The 16,226-nt window shown below is 51.9% G+C and overlaps 1 protein-coding gene across 5 annotated transcripts; it reads right to left on the bottom strand.

Moving 5' to 3' along the window:
• Positions 1-3,931: 3,931 nt before the first annotated feature.
• Positions 3,932-6,723, bottom strand: Fam241b (family with sequence similarity 241 member B). Of its 5 annotated transcripts, none has more exons than XM_021662729.2 (4): positions 6,600-6,723; positions 5,920-6,013; positions 5,515-5,642; positions 3,932-4,832 (listed from the first exon to the last, which is right to left on the bottom strand). In XM_021662729.2, the coding sequence occupies exons 3-4, from the start codon at positions 5,605-5,607 to the stop codon at positions 4,563-4,565; spliced, it is 363 nt and encodes a 120-aa protein (XP_021518404.1). In that variant the 5' UTR covers positions 5,608-5,642; positions 5,920-6,013; positions 6,600-6,723; the 3' UTR covers positions 3,932-4,562. The 5 variants fall into 5 exon arrangements, with proteins under 5 accessions (XP_021518404.1, XP_021518402.1, XP_060225455.1 ...); XM_021662727.2 differs by having other exon boundaries at positions 5,515-5,805; positions 6,600-6,722; XM_060369472.1 differs by having other exon boundaries at positions 5,515-5,745; positions 6,600-6,722.
• Between the last annotated feature and the right edge of the window lie 9,503 nt (positions 6,724-16,226).

Below are 16,226 nucleotides of genomic sequence, written 5' to 3'. Positions count from 1 at the left end.
CCCACTCTGAGATGCCTTTTGCTCTCCCCTCCCCCAATAAACCTTACACTAGATCTGCCCTGTAGCGTTAAGTTCTCAGGGGCACGCCTTGGTACAGGCCCTCGCCTTGGTACAGGCCCTCTAAAGGAACCCCCACACCCCTTGCTGGCAATTTATCCCATCGGCCTGGTCCATAGCAACATACTAACCATTGTGGGCTCAATGTAGAGGACACTCCAACTTCTTCCCCACCAGAAGCGTGTATACAGCACAAGCCTGGCTGTTCTCCGTCTACTGAGCACCTACGGTGTGCAAAGCATTGCACTAGACAGCAGGACTGGATGGAGAAGGCAGTTTAGACGCCATACTTCATGGAGCTTCTGGTCTAAAGGGGAGTCGGGAGATAGACGCCAAACTCATAAACTCACAGCAAAGCTGCCAAAGGAGCACGTGACCAGGAAAGAGTGGACCTGAGTGGTTAGAGAATTATCTTTGCCTTCCTTCCTTCCTTCCTGCTGGTAATAAGGGCATGATGGCTGGTATGTTTGCAGCCATTCTGGACTATGAGGCAAAGCTGATGGGCAAGAAGGGCCATCATCCCTGAGAACTGCATTGTCCACTCTTGGCTTTTATGAAGACATAGGGGACATTCATCCTGCTTTAAGAACTGTAGTTTCTTAGTTCCTTTGTCCCCCAAAAGCTCTGAACTCCACGCCTAAAATTAGTAAGGAACAGACCATCTCCTCACTAGCCAGAAGGAACCTGAGTGGGGGGAGTCTTGCCAGGTTTTGGTCAAATTCACCCGAGTGGAAGGAATTGGCAGAAGTCAGAAGAATTACTGGATAAATCAAGCTAGAGATGAATCTGGGTGTCGAGCTGGGACCAATCTCCAGTGCTGTCTGCAGACACAGCCAAAGAAGATACAGCCGATGAACCCAGCAGTGAAGGACAGCCTGAGAGAGGGGCTCTGAGCCAGGAGACCCAGCCTCCACACCAGACACCCCTCAAGTCCAGCCTCAGCTCACCCCGACTGTGATGCTTTAGAGTCGGCCTCCGAGGGATCTGGCTTTAGATCGACCTCTGACTAATTAAGACGGCGCAGACAACTGCTCTGGCACCTTTGAGTCCTGGTTTACTAACGGAACAGTAGCAATGGGTGAAAATGTGGAGGCGAGCCTCCACGCTCCTCCCGGACCTGTGCTCCATCGGTCCCTTGAAGAGTTTCCAGGTTTTAGCCACTGTCTCGGAACCAGATGGTTCCCCAGAAATTCCCCAAGAAATTCAAGAGGCTTTTACAGTCTTTGTGAGTATGTGGGGGCGGGGCTGAGGGGTGACGTGTGCCTGCACAGGTGTGTGTGAGCACATGTGTGATTGTGCATGCGCACCCACACAGGGATGCAGAGGCCAACTCAGATGTCCTTCCCCAAGAGCCGCCCACATCTGTTTTTGAGCCAGGGTCCCTCACCAGTCTGGGACTTGCCAGGGAGGCTAAGCTGGCTGGCCAGGTGCCCCAGGAACCTGTCTGTCTCTCTCTCCCAGCGTGGGATTACATACGTGCACCACCACGTGGGGCTCTGTGTGTGCATTGGGGAGGGAGGTCAAACCCAGCTCCTCACACTTGTGAAGCAGTTACCTGCCTGAGACATTTCTGCAGCTCCTGACCAATTTCTTAACAGCAATACACTGACGGGTAGTAACCAGGCATTTTTCTTTTTCTTTCTTTTTTTTTCCTACCAGAATTTCAAAAGCAAATTGCACTCTAAGTATCCCCGACAGTAGGCAGCTTCTGCTGCAGTGTGCCTGGCAATGGTCAGATTTAAACCTCTAGTCTGTGTCATCACTACATGTCTGCTTACACACTTCTTACCGGGCCCAGCAACGGCCGCAGGAGATCTGTTCTCCCGCCTTCTGCAGGACATACCCTGCCTAAGATGCAAGGTGAGCAAGCAGTGGATTGGCCAGACTGGCCTCATGCAAAGGACAAGTGACGGTGCCGGGAAGTGACAGCCACGTCACCCATGTCTCACTGATTAAAAGCAGGGCACTGGGCCCCTGAGCAAAGCTGGGAGAGTGTGAGAGGTGGAAATTTTCTGGATGTGCTGGGCTAGATCTGGCCACCCCCACTTACAGGGCACACAGACCTAGAAAGAAACCAAGGCCCCTCAGCCCCCAACAGGTCACCTCATGGGACGGCAGAAATGTGGGCTAGACATAACCAAGACTGTGGAGTGCCACAAAGAGAGGCCATGACTCATCCTCCTCCCATGGCCCCCAGGCACCTCAGCCTCTGATTCCGTGTACCAAAAACCAGAGGAGACCACACGCCTGTCGCCTCCCCAAAGCACAGCTTCTGGGTGTCTGGTCATACTTCCTCTCCTGATCCTGCATCCCGCTTATGAAAGAGGAAATGACAAGAGGCTTATAACTCTCTCTGACACACGACTCAGACCAGAGTGAAGCCGCAGTAAATGTGGATTAGGATAAAATTGTGGGCGCTTGCCACCAGGAATCTCTCTGGAAGGGGGCCATGCTCATGCCCAGAATTCCCACCAGGTGGCGCTATGACACAACTTTCAAAACATGGATCTACAGGCCATTGGCTCTCCCAATGAGCCCAGAGCCCAAGGACAAAGAGCCAGGACACCTCCAGCCCCAATACCCTCTGCCTTATGTCCTCAACTGCAGTCTGCTGCTACTGCCAGCTCCTCAGGCCCCCACCTGGAAGTGAGAGTCTGGGGCCCTCATATGGACCCAAGCCTTGTCTTGAACGAGCCTCTGGATTCTCTTCATAGGGTGTGGACTCTTAGAAAAGAAACTGAACTTTAGAAAGGGAGACTACATTCCTACAAAGGCTTTTCAACTGTAAAGCTCCGATGTGTCACAGGAGGACCTAATTCATATCCCTTAAGGCATTCCATGTATGGAACAAGTGGACCCAGAGCCCCAAGGGACAAGGTGGCTCTGGGGAGAGAGATGCAGGGCAGGGAGTCTGCTGTGGATGGGGAGGTGAGGAGGCAGGCCTGCCAAGGCATACGTGTCCCTGTGAACAGCTGAGCTTCCAAGCAGCTGCACTCCTCTTCCACCACAAACGCCCCTGGCCTCTCCCCTCGGGTCCAGAAATGAAGGCTCCGGAAACCTGTGGTAAAGAAGTTCCACCCTGACGCCAGGCTCCCAGCCGCAGGGGAACAGTGGACACAGGGACTGAGGGAGAAGAGAAGCATCTCTGTGCTGTTCTCCATAGGGGCACACACAGCCACCCTAGGGACCTGAGATGGTGAGGTTCCTGGTACCAAGGCGGGGAGCTGCACTCTTCAGGCTGCACTCTTCTGGAACCAACATCCTGAGCCCATCAGACCTGAACCTATTGCTTCTCACAGGCAGTCTCTGTGAAGGCTCGAGAATTCAAGAGCCACTGGGCAGTGGTGGCACACACCTTTACTTCCAGTGGAAACAGGCGGATCTTGGAGTGCAAGGACAGCCTGGTCTACAGAGCTAGTTGCAGGACAGCCAGGGCTACACAGAGAAACCCTGTGTCAACCCCTCTCTCCCACCAAAGAAAGAGGGCTACCTCATCATGACACCTGCTAAGAACAGCTCACTATGGCCAGGGCTTTTGAGAGCTGCTGGTGGTGGTGGGAAACCAGGCAGCCCCTGAGCCCCCCAGCAGGAAAGATCCCAAATATCTACCCCATCTTCTAATCCCTCCCAGTCATTCTGGCCAAAGGACCCCTCCCCCAAAGCTGACCTTGGCGTTTGGAGTGTCAGGGTTTAGCGCTTCCCTCAGCACTAGGCCAGGGGTCTAGGTCTGCGCCTCATCCCTGAGCCCCCTTCCTACTGAGAAAATCCGGGAAACCACTAAGGTCACAGGCCCCTGCCACCTCCTCCCCAAAACCAACCGTCCCCACCAGCCTTTTTGGTCTTCCAGACCGTGCAGTGTGAATCATTCACCAGCTTCTTAAAAGGACTCGGATTTATTTATTGAAAATATCACAATAGTTGGCCATGCTATCACGCACCTTTGGTCCCAGTGCTTGGGAGGCAGAGGCAGGCGGATCTCTGTGAGTTCAAGGCTAGCCTGTTCTACATAGTGAGTTCCAGGCCAGCCAAGGCTATACAGTGAGACCCTGTCTCAGGGGGAAAAAAAAAAAAGAGAAAGAAAAAAAAGGACAGAAAAGAAAATGTCACAATAAACAGAATGTAATACCCAATTAAAAAAAAAAAAGGACACCATTAAAACAAAGGAATGTTATAAAACGCTGGGTAATTCCCAGCTGCTCCGAGCCCCAGGCTTGCTCCTGGTGAGGACTTGTGTTCCGGGAGGATACAACATAAGCCTTTCTTACCCTGGCTTGTGCTTTGTAATGGAGGTCCTATGCCCCTAAAACCATTCCAAGAAAACCACAGTACTCTCTATTTCTCAGCAACGCTGGCCCAGAGAGTCCCTCTGCCTCCTGCTTAACACAATGGAGAAATCCACACTCACAGTCTCCTGCATGATCACGCTCCCTCCCCCATGCTTGTTCTCACCCGAAAGCCTAGCCAGTCCTACTGAGCACTCCCACCCTCATGAGTCCCCCCAGAGGTCACCGCTGGCTCAGGTGGGACACCAGGTAAACCAGGCCCACCAGCAGGAGCCCACGAACCCCGAGCATCATGAGCAGGAAAAGCAGGAGGATGGAGGTCACGGGCTCCACCACGTGGTTCCCAAGATGCCATTGGGGGAAGCCCATGTTCACCAACTGCCGGTTCAGGTCACTGAAGGGCGACTGGGCAGCACCCAGTCCGGCACCTGCCTGCTGCTGCCGGGGTCCAGGACCCCCGGGAGGTGCACCGTGACCTCTGCTGAAAAACCCCTGGAAGTGAAGACAGACAAATGAGTCCAGAGGAAAGCTTCCCTGGTATTGAGGCACCAGCCAGGAGACTCCAGGCTGGGCCCTGCCCTCCCCTGTGGCCATCCTGGAATATGCGGAGAGGACAGGAGTGATGCAGAGTGATGCGCGCACAGTGGGTACCCTGAGGTCAGCATCCTCTCCATAAAACATTGTGAAGCCAGCCGCTCATCTTCTCTCTGAGCTCATCTTCTCTCAGCTTATCTCTACCCCAAGTTCTTGTGATGCTGGCTTCAGTTTGCAAATCCCACCAAAAGGAGAGCGAGCTCTTGCCTTAAGGCTCCCCCTCCCCCAGAAGGTAGGAGCCAGACAGTAAGTCCTTCCTTACTCTGCTAGACCCTCTGTGGAGAGAGCAGCAGACTATAGAACATTGGTTCTCAGCCAGTGGGTCGCGCCCATTTGGGAGTCAAATGACCCTTTCACAGGGGTCACCTGAGCCTATCAGAAAACACAGATATTTACATTACGATTCGCAACAGTAGCGAAATCACGGTGATGAAGTAGCAATGGGGTCACTACACCACGAGGACCATCACATTAGGGCGGCTGAGAACCACCACCACGGAAGATAAAGCGGCCGGTTTGAGGGACTTCTGGCGGTTGGGGCCAGCTGCTACCCCTCTCTTCGGGACGGATGCCTGCCTACCTGCCGAGCACCGCTACTTCTCTGCGGGGCGGTACTCCTCACTCGGGGGTCATCATCCTGCACGATCTCCCCATTGGCCAGGATCCTCACCATCCTCCTAGGCGCTGTGACTTCCTTCCGGGCTGTACCTGCAGTGAGCGGACGCCGCGTGTTTCCTCAGAGGCCGTGCGTCACCAGTAGCCCTCCTGGTCTCCTTCTCTCCCCTGGCCTCCAAGGGCCTGGTGCGGATAACTGGGAGGGGATGTTTGTCAGCGGTGGTCCTGCGGTGACCCACGCTCAGCAGGTGCTTATCTGGAAATAATGCAAGGGAGGAAGGAGGAAAGAAGGAAGGAGGAGGGGAGGAAAGAAAAGAGGGAAGGAGAGGAGGGAGGGAGAGCCCCAAAGGCCTGGCCAGCTGGTGCACACCTGTAATCCACCATCAGGACTCCAGCAGGTGGAGCTGGAGGGTCAGGGGTTAAAGGGCAGTCCGATGTTTCTGGCCAACCTGTTTGGTGAAACCCTGCCTCGACAAAAGAAACAAGGGGAAAGGCGGTATTTTGTGTGCTAACTAAAGAAACGAAAAGAAAAACTGAAGGGATTAGGGTGCGGTTCCCAAGCACTGCCAAAAGAGCGAGCGTCAGGAGCTATCCAAGTCCCTGGTGGCAGAACCTGGGGCCACCAAGCTGGGAAGGGCGGACCTCCGCAGCTGGGGGCACGCCCCCACCCACCCCTGCCCCCTGCCTATAGGGAGCATCAGTGCTAAAGGAAAGGGCCCAGCGCTCCTGCCATTCGGAATAGAGGCTGCAAGTGCAACGCTGGACAACCCCAGCTCTGCAGCCCCCAAGTGTGACAGTGGTCCGGGCACAGCCGCCCGAGGAACGCCTCGGTGCTCCTCCGGCCGCTCTGCGCGCCGGGGCACCGAGGCAAGGTGGGCCCGGGGAGGAGCGCGGCGTGGACCGGCAGGGTCACGGTTCCGCGCTGCGGCCCCTGCTTTGTCATCCCGCAGGCTGGGCCACCCGCGCCGCCGCAGCATCTCGGCCAGGCGTGGCTCCAGTCCCCGCGGCGGTGGGGAGGGACGAGGACCCGGACCCGGCGCCAACACCCACCTGCGCGCACGGTTCGCTGGCCTCGGCGTCCACGGGCGGCCGCTTCCTCCCACCTGACCTCACAGGAAGCGCGCGCCGCAGGGGCGAGGCCGGGCACGGGGCCCCCTCTGCCGGCTGCAGGGGGAACTGCAGCTGCGGGGTGCGGGGGAGGGGAGAAGGGGAGGGAGAGAAAAGAGAAGAGAAAAGGGGAAGAGGAAAGGAGGAAAAGTGGCAGCTAGACTGCAAGGGGAGGGAGGGAGGAGGAGGAAGAATGAGGAAGAGAGGAAGGAGGGAAGAGATGAAGGGGTTGAGGATTGGGATGGGGAAAAGTCGGGGACGCTGGAGAGGAGGTGTAGGCACAAGCTGAGCCCACAGGTAAACTCTGCTTAAATCTGCCCTCGCGACCCTGCAGCGCCCCTAGAGAAGGACCCAGCCCCGCCCGCCCTTCGAGACCTCCAAGCTCCTTAGGGATCACAGGATGGTCTCAACCAATTTGTAGCAGCCTTCCCTGGGGAGAGGGTAATCAAATTAACTGTTGGCCTCATAGTGAGTCCAGGTGTAGGGAGGAGGAGAAAGGAAGGGTGGAAAGGCAGAGAAAGGGAAGAGAGAGTGGAGGGAAGGAAAGAGACAGGACAAGTGTGTCTCCTTCCCCGAAGCCTGAGGACCTTAAGCCCACACGGAGGAAGGAGGGAACTCGCTCTCTCACAGCCCTCTGACTCTGCTGTGGTGAGAATGGAGACAGCCTGGCACTGAGAGAGCAGGCACCGTGCGTGCAATCCCAGCACTCGGGGAGGCAGAGGCCTCGAACTCACAGAGATCCGCTGCCTCTGAGTCCTGAATGCTAGGATTAAAGGCGTGTGCTACCACCCGGCATATTTTTTAGTTAGAGTATTTTATCACAGAAACGAAACTAGAACAGATAGCCAGCAGCAGCAAATCTGACATCTAGAAGGAAGAAAGGGTTGTACTAGTATCTGCAAATGAATAACAGAAGCAGCGAAGCTAAAACATGGGCAAAAGATTTCATCAGGCATATTATAAAAGAAATCTAAATGACCAGTAAAGCCTAAAAGTGTGCTCAATGGAACAAGTTGGAACATTGTGAGTCACCAGGTGGACTGAGAGTAGAGCGTGTGACAATAGCACGTCCTGGCAATCCTGGGCGGCAAGGAGTGGTCCTATAAGCCTCTGGTGGGCGTGCGAGCCCAGTACACACCACTCTGGAGAACCAATAGGAACGGCATAGGAACTGTTCCTTTCTGCATCCCTGTGATAATATAACTGAAGGAGGCAAAATCAGAGAGGAGCATTTATTTTGGCTCACAGCAGAGAAGGCATGGCGGCTGGGACTCCATCCTTGTGACCAGAGCCTCTCTTCTTATAAGGCTCCAACCAGGAAACAAAGAGTCAGGGACAGGAAGTGGGACTGAGGAAAAACCCTCAAGTCCCAAGCCCAAGTTACCTCAAACTAGGTCCCATCTCTTAAAGGATCCACAGCCTCTCAAAACAGCACCGCCAGCTGGGGACGGAGTGTTAAACCAAGAGCCTATGGGAGGCATTTCACATTCAAACCATGACAGTGAGTATCTGTGTTCTTTATGATGTAGGACCCAGGCGTGAATGCTCATATGTGCCACATCGTATATACAAGTGTGTTTTTCGTAATGGAAACTGGAAAGCAATTTAAAAGCCCATCAAAGTAAAATACATGAGAAGATTGTCCTGAGTGATTAGATGTAATACTGTGCAGTCATAAAGACTGGAGAGATGGTGATAGTTAAAAGTATGTGCTTGGCAAGAACACCACAGTGACAGAGTGTGCGGGAGAGGGGAGCTGGTCACCTCATAAGCAGACAGGAAGCAGAGAGGCAAAGAGGTGACTGCAAAACCGGTACAGCCCTCAAAGGAACAAAGAATGCATGCAGGGACCAACTTTCTCCACATGGCGCTCACTCCCAAGATAGCCCAGCTGGGCCCAAGTATTCACAGCATGAGCCCGTGATATGTTAAAACATCTTTTAAAAAGGTTTTAAATTATTATTTCATAAGGGTGTGTGTGTGTGTGTGTGTGTGTGTGCAGTTGCCTATATAGGCCAGCAGAGGGCACCAGATTCCCCAGAGCTGGGGCTACAGGCATTTAGGAATTGCTGGATGAGGGTGCTCAGAGATAAATTCTAGTTCTGTATAAGAGCAGCAAGTGCTCTTAACTGCTGGGCAGCTCTCCACGTCCAGCAAAAGCTTTTGTGGTTTGGTTTGGTTTGGTTTTGAACCAAAGAAATTATTACAGCAAATGTAGTGATGAGCTCTAGGCCAAGAAGGCAGGACCACACTAACAAGAAGCCTACCTGGCAGGCGGGGGCCTCGAGGTCTGGCAGGGTGCTATTTTTTGACCTGCTTCGAGTCCTATGGACATCCCCTTTGTCATGGGAAAGGAGGAAGATGCAGGAGCAGGGAGGAGTCAGTTTAGCAGGAAGTGCTTCTGGTCAGGACAGCTTCAGGGGCCAGGGAGTTTAGATTTGCACTCTCCAGCTCCCACCTTCTTGCTGTTTGACCTTGTTTCCTTACTCTCTGTGTGTCTGGGTAGTTCCTCTTTAAAACCGGCACAATGACCTTTGTGTGAGGATTGGTATAACATGCTATAATCAGGGCAGGAGCTGTGTTAAGGAAGTTCAGATCTGTGCATTGCTTCCACACAAAAGTCTCTTAAGTGCTGTGCTATGCCAGCCTTCCAGGAGCCTTCACAAGGCAGTAAACTTGACTCTGGGACACAAGCAACTCTCAGAGCTAGGGCTACACCCTATAGTCGGGGCAGCCCCCTTTCTTCATACGTTACCACCCAAGTCCAGGCTACATCAAGGCTTGGATGAAGCTCACCCTCCAGCCTCCCTAGAGTTCCAGAACTCATTGTAACAGAGGCAGGAAGCGCGCAGGTCCCCTTCAGCTGCTTGCTTGTGTAGCTAGGCCTGGAGCTGACTGGCCCCAGGAACTAAGGTGGCTCCTTCCCTGTTCCAGGGCTCAAAAGAATGGACAGAGATGTGAACTGAAGTTCTTGGTGGGGGGGGAGAGGGTCATGTCTATATTAAAGACTCTACAAGTTTGATTGAGTCATTAGAATTTTGTGATTGTAGAGAGTTGGAATGTTACAGATCCAGATCCAAATTATCTTGGGCAATCTTTAGTCCCCCTTAATAGTCACTCGTTGCTCACCTCAGTGTCTGACCGAACATCCTTGTGGATACCAGGGAAAACTTTCGGGAGTGTATTAACAAGCAGTAGCTTCCACCCACCCAAAAGCTGAGAAGGTCACACGACAGCATTGGCACCTATCTCAGAGATCACCTCACTTTACTGTAACCTCCTGGTTTCAACAATGGATTTGAAAAATTCCTTGATCTATAACTCTGTTTTGTTTGTTTGTTTGTTTGTTTTCCAGAGCTGAGGATGGAACCCAGGGCCTTGTGCTTGCTAGGCAAGTGCTCTACCACTGAGCTAAATCCCCAACCCCTGTAACTCTGTTTTTTTGTTGTTCTATAACTGTAAAAACTTGGAACATCTTCTCTGGGGCAACCTGAATCCATGTTCTCAGGCTGTGGTCACTCATAAGTGGCTCAGAAGCTGAAGTACCGTATTCTCTTAGAGTGAGAGCCCTGTTTTGCGTCCCTCCATCCGCTGAAATCAGGTTGTGAGGAAAGAAGGGCCAGGAGGTGGCAGAGCCAGCCTTTCATCCCTTCCTCCCTCAGAGGCAAACAGAAGGGTGGGGGTGGGGTGAGCGAGAAAGGAGCTGATGGCAGAGAATGAGGCTTGTCCAGCCAATGCCTTTTTGTGGGGTCTTAATTAAGCTCGGAGGCTCCATTGTTCCTTTCAGGATGAAACATATGTTCAGGGCCTGGCTGAGGTTTGGGACCGGAATTTTAATGGTGCTTGGCCCTATGGCCTACCAGGGGAGTGGGGAGTGGGAAGGAATACACTGTCCTAAGCTATACAAGGCTAAAAAACGTTCCCAGTTCTGTGTCTCACCTTCTACCGAGCAGGTGATAAACTTGGTGTGGGCACATCCCTGTGCCCAAAGCCGGCAGCTTGACCATCAGTGGGCTCCGTCGCCCCCACTGTGTGCCATGCAGATGAGGGTGAGAACATAGTTCCCAAGATAGCCACCACTATGAGCAGAAGCCGTCTGGATGGCTGGATGGCCATTTGAAGGGATTTGGAGAAACCGCACAGGGAGTTGGGTATATGACCCTTGACGTGTGAAGAATGCTGGTGCCCTGTCTCCTGGGGGAAGCACTCCCTCCACTTCAGAAACAACGTCTGAGCCAGCAGAAAACAAAAGGGCACAAATGGGTACTGAGTCACCAGGGAAGATGCTCATTCTGCCATTCCCATTTCCACCTCTTAACTTCTGGCTGAGGAAGACATGGTACCATATACCGGACTCTGATTGACAGCATAATTACTCTGGAGGACACTACCCGGCCTTCCAGGCTGTTGCCACCTACTTGGTGCACTATCTGTGTCTTTAAAAGTCCACTCCATTGTTCAATCAAGCCAGATACTTCAGGCTTGAAGCAGAGACCAGTGGGCTCTGAGAGTGGGCCCACTGTCCTACCTCTTTGCCTGTGAAAAGTTCCTTGGTCAAGCTGTATGGTCTCCCATGACTGGAAAAGGCATTCTGCCAGTCCACCGATGGTACTTTAGGAGAAGCATTACATGCACAAAAGGCAAATCCATAGCCACAGTAAGAATCAGCTCCAGTAAGGTCATGGTGTTGCCCCTCCCTTGAAGGGGTGGTCCAGTATAGTCAAGCTGCCACCAGGCCACTGGCTGGTCGACCCAGTGGATGGTCGGACTCAGTGTTGATCTGGATGGTCCGACTCAGTGTTGATCTCTGCTCAGCAGCAGCTGCAGCCGGGTCAGCCTTAGTGGGTGGAAGTCATGTTGCCAAGTGGGTACCCTCCATCCTTTCACTGAATACATTTTTCATAGGCCCACTGAGCAGAGGTCAAAGGGGAAGACTGTCCATGTGGCAGGCCATCCTACCCGCTCCTTACAAAGGTTTCCGTTGCTGGTGTTACCTCTTCCCATCCCCACCCCCAAAACTAGGTTTTTGTTGTTGTTTTGCAAGGTTTCTTTTATATATTTGGCAAGTTAAAGGTTTTTATGTTTAAGTTCCTGCATGATCATCTGCTATTAGTTCACAGAGCCTCTTGAGAGATAAGACCAGAAGTCAAGAAAGAACAAACCAACCCAAAGAGAGAGGACCCAGCCACTGTGTTCTGACAGAGTTGGGATGGAGCACGCCATCCTGGGGTCACATCTGTCTTTACACGAGACACAAATGTCCATGTCCCTTGCCCACAGGGAGGATTCTAGCCACATCCTTTGCCATTGTTTTTCCAATCCCCGTCCCTTGAGAAAAAACACCCACGATGCTGCAGCCCATGAGTCGGTATGCAGGCACCCACCTGGGCATTCTTTTTTTCCAAGCAGAAAGTACGAGCAGGTGAGCTTCCTCAAGCTCTGCCCACTGTGATTATTCACCTTCACCAAGATCTTTCAAAATGTCCCTGGGGCTAGGGGCGTGCAGGGACGTTATATGCCACAAGTGTCCACTTCCCAACTGTGTTTGCACAACATACAGAACGATCTTTAAGACAGACATCATCTTCTCTTTCTGTCAGCTGGTCACCGTGAGGCCACGGTGCTTGCTGGTGGACCGGTGGCATTTTAGCAGGAACAGGGATATTTGAACCGTTTCTTCATGTAACTTTCTTGTGCCTTCAGGATCTGCTCAGGCCCGATTAGGTTCATACCACTTGCATTTGCTCATGGATCACTGAAGTGTATGCCCCACACACTGGCTTAAGGGGTCAGATAGTATCTAATTCATGGTGGGCCATTCAGGTCACATGATGTTCAAGTTTGCTTCCTAGTTCTGTGATTAAAAAAAAAATCTATATATATACATACATTCTGGCCAAAGGCAACTTGGCTATACTTCCATGCCACAGCCCATCACTGAGAAGAGCCAGGATGGGAACTCAAGGCACCTAGAGGCAGAGGCCATGAGGCTTGCTTCGTCATGGAATAATCATCCTGCTGGGTTGCCCAACCCTGAACCGGCTACTCAGGAATGTTACCACCCAAAGATGATGCACCCTTCCACAGCAATCATTAATAATAATAATAATAATAATAATAATAAATCATCCCACAGCCTTGCCTACCATTCAATCTGATCAAAGCATTTTCTCAGTTAAGTTTTCTCTTCCCAGATGCCCCTAGTTTGTGTCAACTTGACAAAAAACCTAACTAGCATACATGGTAACTTGACGGATAGTGGGCAAGTGTTGTGGACCAGCAGCAGGCCAATCGTTCTCTCCCAAAGGAGATTGTCATCAGCAGAGACTCCAAAGTCCACGGGGCTCTGATGATTCACCTACAGCTGCCTGCCAAAGGCTCCAAACAGCATCCCTCCCTGCCACTAAGAACTGAGTTCTCTCGTAGTTACTAGCTCTTCTAAGCCAAGAAGGAGGCCAGAGTGAACAGCATTCTGGACCTCACTGCAAACCAACAGCTTTCCAAGTCACTGGGAATACGGTCTGGAATAACAGCCTCCGTAGTCCATAGGCCAATGAAGCATTGCACTTCTTTCTTGGTAATCAGGGCGTCAGGGATGGGGGGACAGGAGCTTTCTTGGTGGTGGAAGGGAATAGGTACATTTCAGAAGGGCTGTCTCATCATGTCCTGTACCACTGTACTCTTAAAATAGCTAATGAGATATCTTGGTCGGATCTTATTCCTCATCCTCTGACATGCCAGGACTTTACCAAGTCGAAAGTGGTGGCTACCTCCTACTCATGGTCCAGTTGGCATAATGCCATCAATGGGATGGACAGGGGTGATCAATATCGTGTGGAAGAGATGGCGATCAAGATCCCTGGAAACTAAGCTATGGCTCTGAGCTGGAGCGTTAATACAGCTGTGAGGTGGGCCTGTAAAGGTGTATTGCTGGAGTTGCCAAGTGACAGAAAATTGCCTCCAATGGTTATTACCAACACACGTGCAGGAAGAGCCATTTGCCAGGTGAACAGCTGCACAGCAGGTATCAGGAGTGAGCTAACCTCAAGCAGAGACACCTCATCTGGCGCAGCAGGTGCAACTGGAGCCACCACTTGGCTGTGCCTGCAATAACCAACTGTCCACCTTCTACACAGGCCAAAGCCCTGTTAAAGGAGAGGTCCCTGACAGTGCGCTCATCTCTGCAGTCTCGCCAAGGGCTGGGTGTTCTCAGCTCACCGTTTCCCGGGTGGAGGTAGCGGAAGTGGCTTAGTGTAGCCTATGCCTCTCCACCCCAAGAACTTTCACTCCATAGGACAGGGAAGCGGCAGGGGGATGTTGCCAACTCTTCAGTACGTCTATTCCAATTACATATTCTGAACTGGGAAAATAACCACAGGACAGATCTGGGGATCCATCAGTCAGACCCTGGCTGATACACTATTCATCACCAGACCTCATTAGTCTCTACTTTAACTGAAGGGCCACAATGCTGTTTGGGATTGTGCAGAATCAACATTAGTGAAAAGCAGCCGGTATCCAGTAGGGCCCCAAAGGTATGAGTATTGTGCCTGGATTTTTCCCCAACGTACAAGGCTGAGGTCCCCTTGGGGAAGGATGGGAGAAAGATCAGCAGCAAAACTGGTCGGTAATGTACCAAATTGGTCCTTCCTCAGCAGGGCCTAGCCTTCTTTTTATTCAAGGAGCTCTGGGTCTGGAAACCAAGCCAAGTCCTGGAATTGCTTGAGGGGCCACGATGTTCTGTTGCCGAGCATCGAAGTAGCGTCTGTTCATTAGCACTGGAGTGCTTCTGCCCACACAGAGGGAGTGAGAATTTAGTAGACTTCCCGTGTCCTTCTGGGGACACCGTGGTTAATTAGCCAGCGTCCTCTGAGTCAGGCCATTTCTGGCCATTGCTTTGCTCTCTGCTCCACTGAGCAGCTCGGGGCTGCCACCTGGTCCCTGCCACTCTGGAATTTAGTTGTATCATTTATGCTTCCCAAATGAATGACAGTGGCTCCCACAGTAAGGTCGAGCACACAGAAGAGCGATGGCTGCTCTTCGGGGATGTGAGTGCTTCCCTAGGAAGTCTGTCTCACAGCAGCCCCGAGGGGCACAGGTACCACTACTTCCGTACCCTACAGAACATCGGGAGAGCCGTGGGAGGAGGATGGAGACTCAGAGTGCTAAGAAAGGCCATCACACAGCAGCTGTGGCTAGTGTGCAAGATGTGTATACACACACATGTATACATGCATGCACACACGCACATACACACACGTATGCACAAATGGAGACGTGGTATAGGAGGGGGAGTAGAGGGCAGTGAGCATAAACACATTACATTCTATTCCTCTACGAAGTTGTCAAAAAAGAGGCTGAAACGGTCAGCGCTCTTCCCCACTAAAAAGTGTGCATCAACATGTTATAGTGCATGTGAAAGTTCTTGTTGTTGAGACAGGGCTTCACTATGCGGTTTCCTAACCATCCTGGAACTCACTACGTAAACCAGGCTGGCCTCGAACTCACAGCACTATTCTTGCCTCTGCCTCCGGAGTGCTGGGATTAAGAGCGTGTCACTTTACCTGGCTACATGTGCAATATTAAAGTATCCCTCTAAATCAGGCTGGGAAGATGGTCCAGCGGGTCAAGGTACTTGCTGCCAATGCTGACAACCTGAGTTCCACCCCTGCGCACCACCTGGTGGAAGGAGAGAACCGCCTCCAAGCCAGTCTCTGACCTCCATACGTGCCCTGTAGCACGTGTGTCCATACACACACGAAATAAATATTCAAAAATTTAAATGAATTTTAAACTGTTTAAAATCAAATGAACTAACCCAAAGTACTAGTCTAAGTATTGGCACGTCTTCTGGGTCCACCTCTTTGAGCCATTTTTTTAGAGACAGCATCTCACCCTGCAACCCTGGCTGACCTGGAACTCAACATGTAGAGCAGGATAGCCTTCGCTGATAGAGATCCACCTGCCTCCGCCTCCTGCATGCTGAGGTTAAAGATGTGTGACATCACACCAGATCCCCAACTGGCCACTTTCCCACACATTGCTGCCACCCACTTCTTCTTCTTCTTCTTCTTCTTCTTCTTCTTCTTCTTCTTCTTCTTCTTCTTCTTCTTCTCCTCCTCCTCCTCCTCCTCCTCCTCCTCCTCCTCCTCCTCTTTCTGTGAGTTACTACATTAAACCTCAACTTTCTGCCTAATGGCCTATGTGTCCATAAACATGGCCTTACCTAATTTTATACTCCTTCTGCCATAATCCCACACTAAATCTGCTCCCATACAAGCTCCCCAGATCATCTTTGCGTAATGAGAAAATCCAAGGTTTTCTTTGGGAGTACAGTGAAGCTTACCTCTAGAGGCCTGTGGAAACTTGAGTCAGGTTCTAGATCTAGAGACAAAATGAGAAGAGAGTGTGGGCCCCCAGGAAACCAGCATTACCTCATCTACAACCTGTACTGGGGAGGTCATGGCTATTTCTATAAGAAATATTAGACCAGCTCTTTTTGGCCTAACCCAGGAGGCCAGCACCTGAGAGGGTGAGTCAGGAATGAGGACACAGCTAAGGGAGGTGTGG

The sequence above is a fragment of the Meriones unguiculatus genome, chromosome 16, assembly GCF_030254825.1.
Source record: "Meriones unguiculatus strain TT.TT164.6M chromosome 16, Bangor_MerUng_6.1, whole genome shotgun sequence".
Lineage (NCBI taxonomy): Eukaryota > Metazoa > Chordata > Mammalia > Rodentia > Muridae > Meriones > Meriones unguiculatus.
This window is presented reverse-complemented; position numbering and strand designations above follow the sequence as displayed.

Bases quoted from the DNA above. Each gene is read 5' to 3' on its own strand.
- Fam241b (XM_021662729.2), bottom strand. From the start codon at position 5,607: ATGGTGAGGATCCTGGCCAATGGGGAGATCGTGCAGGATGATGACCCC. The intron at 4,833-5,514 runs GTAGGCAGGCAT...CTTCACTTCCAG, and splicing joins GAAGTAGCGGTGCTCGGCAG to GGGTTTTTCAGCAGAGGTCA.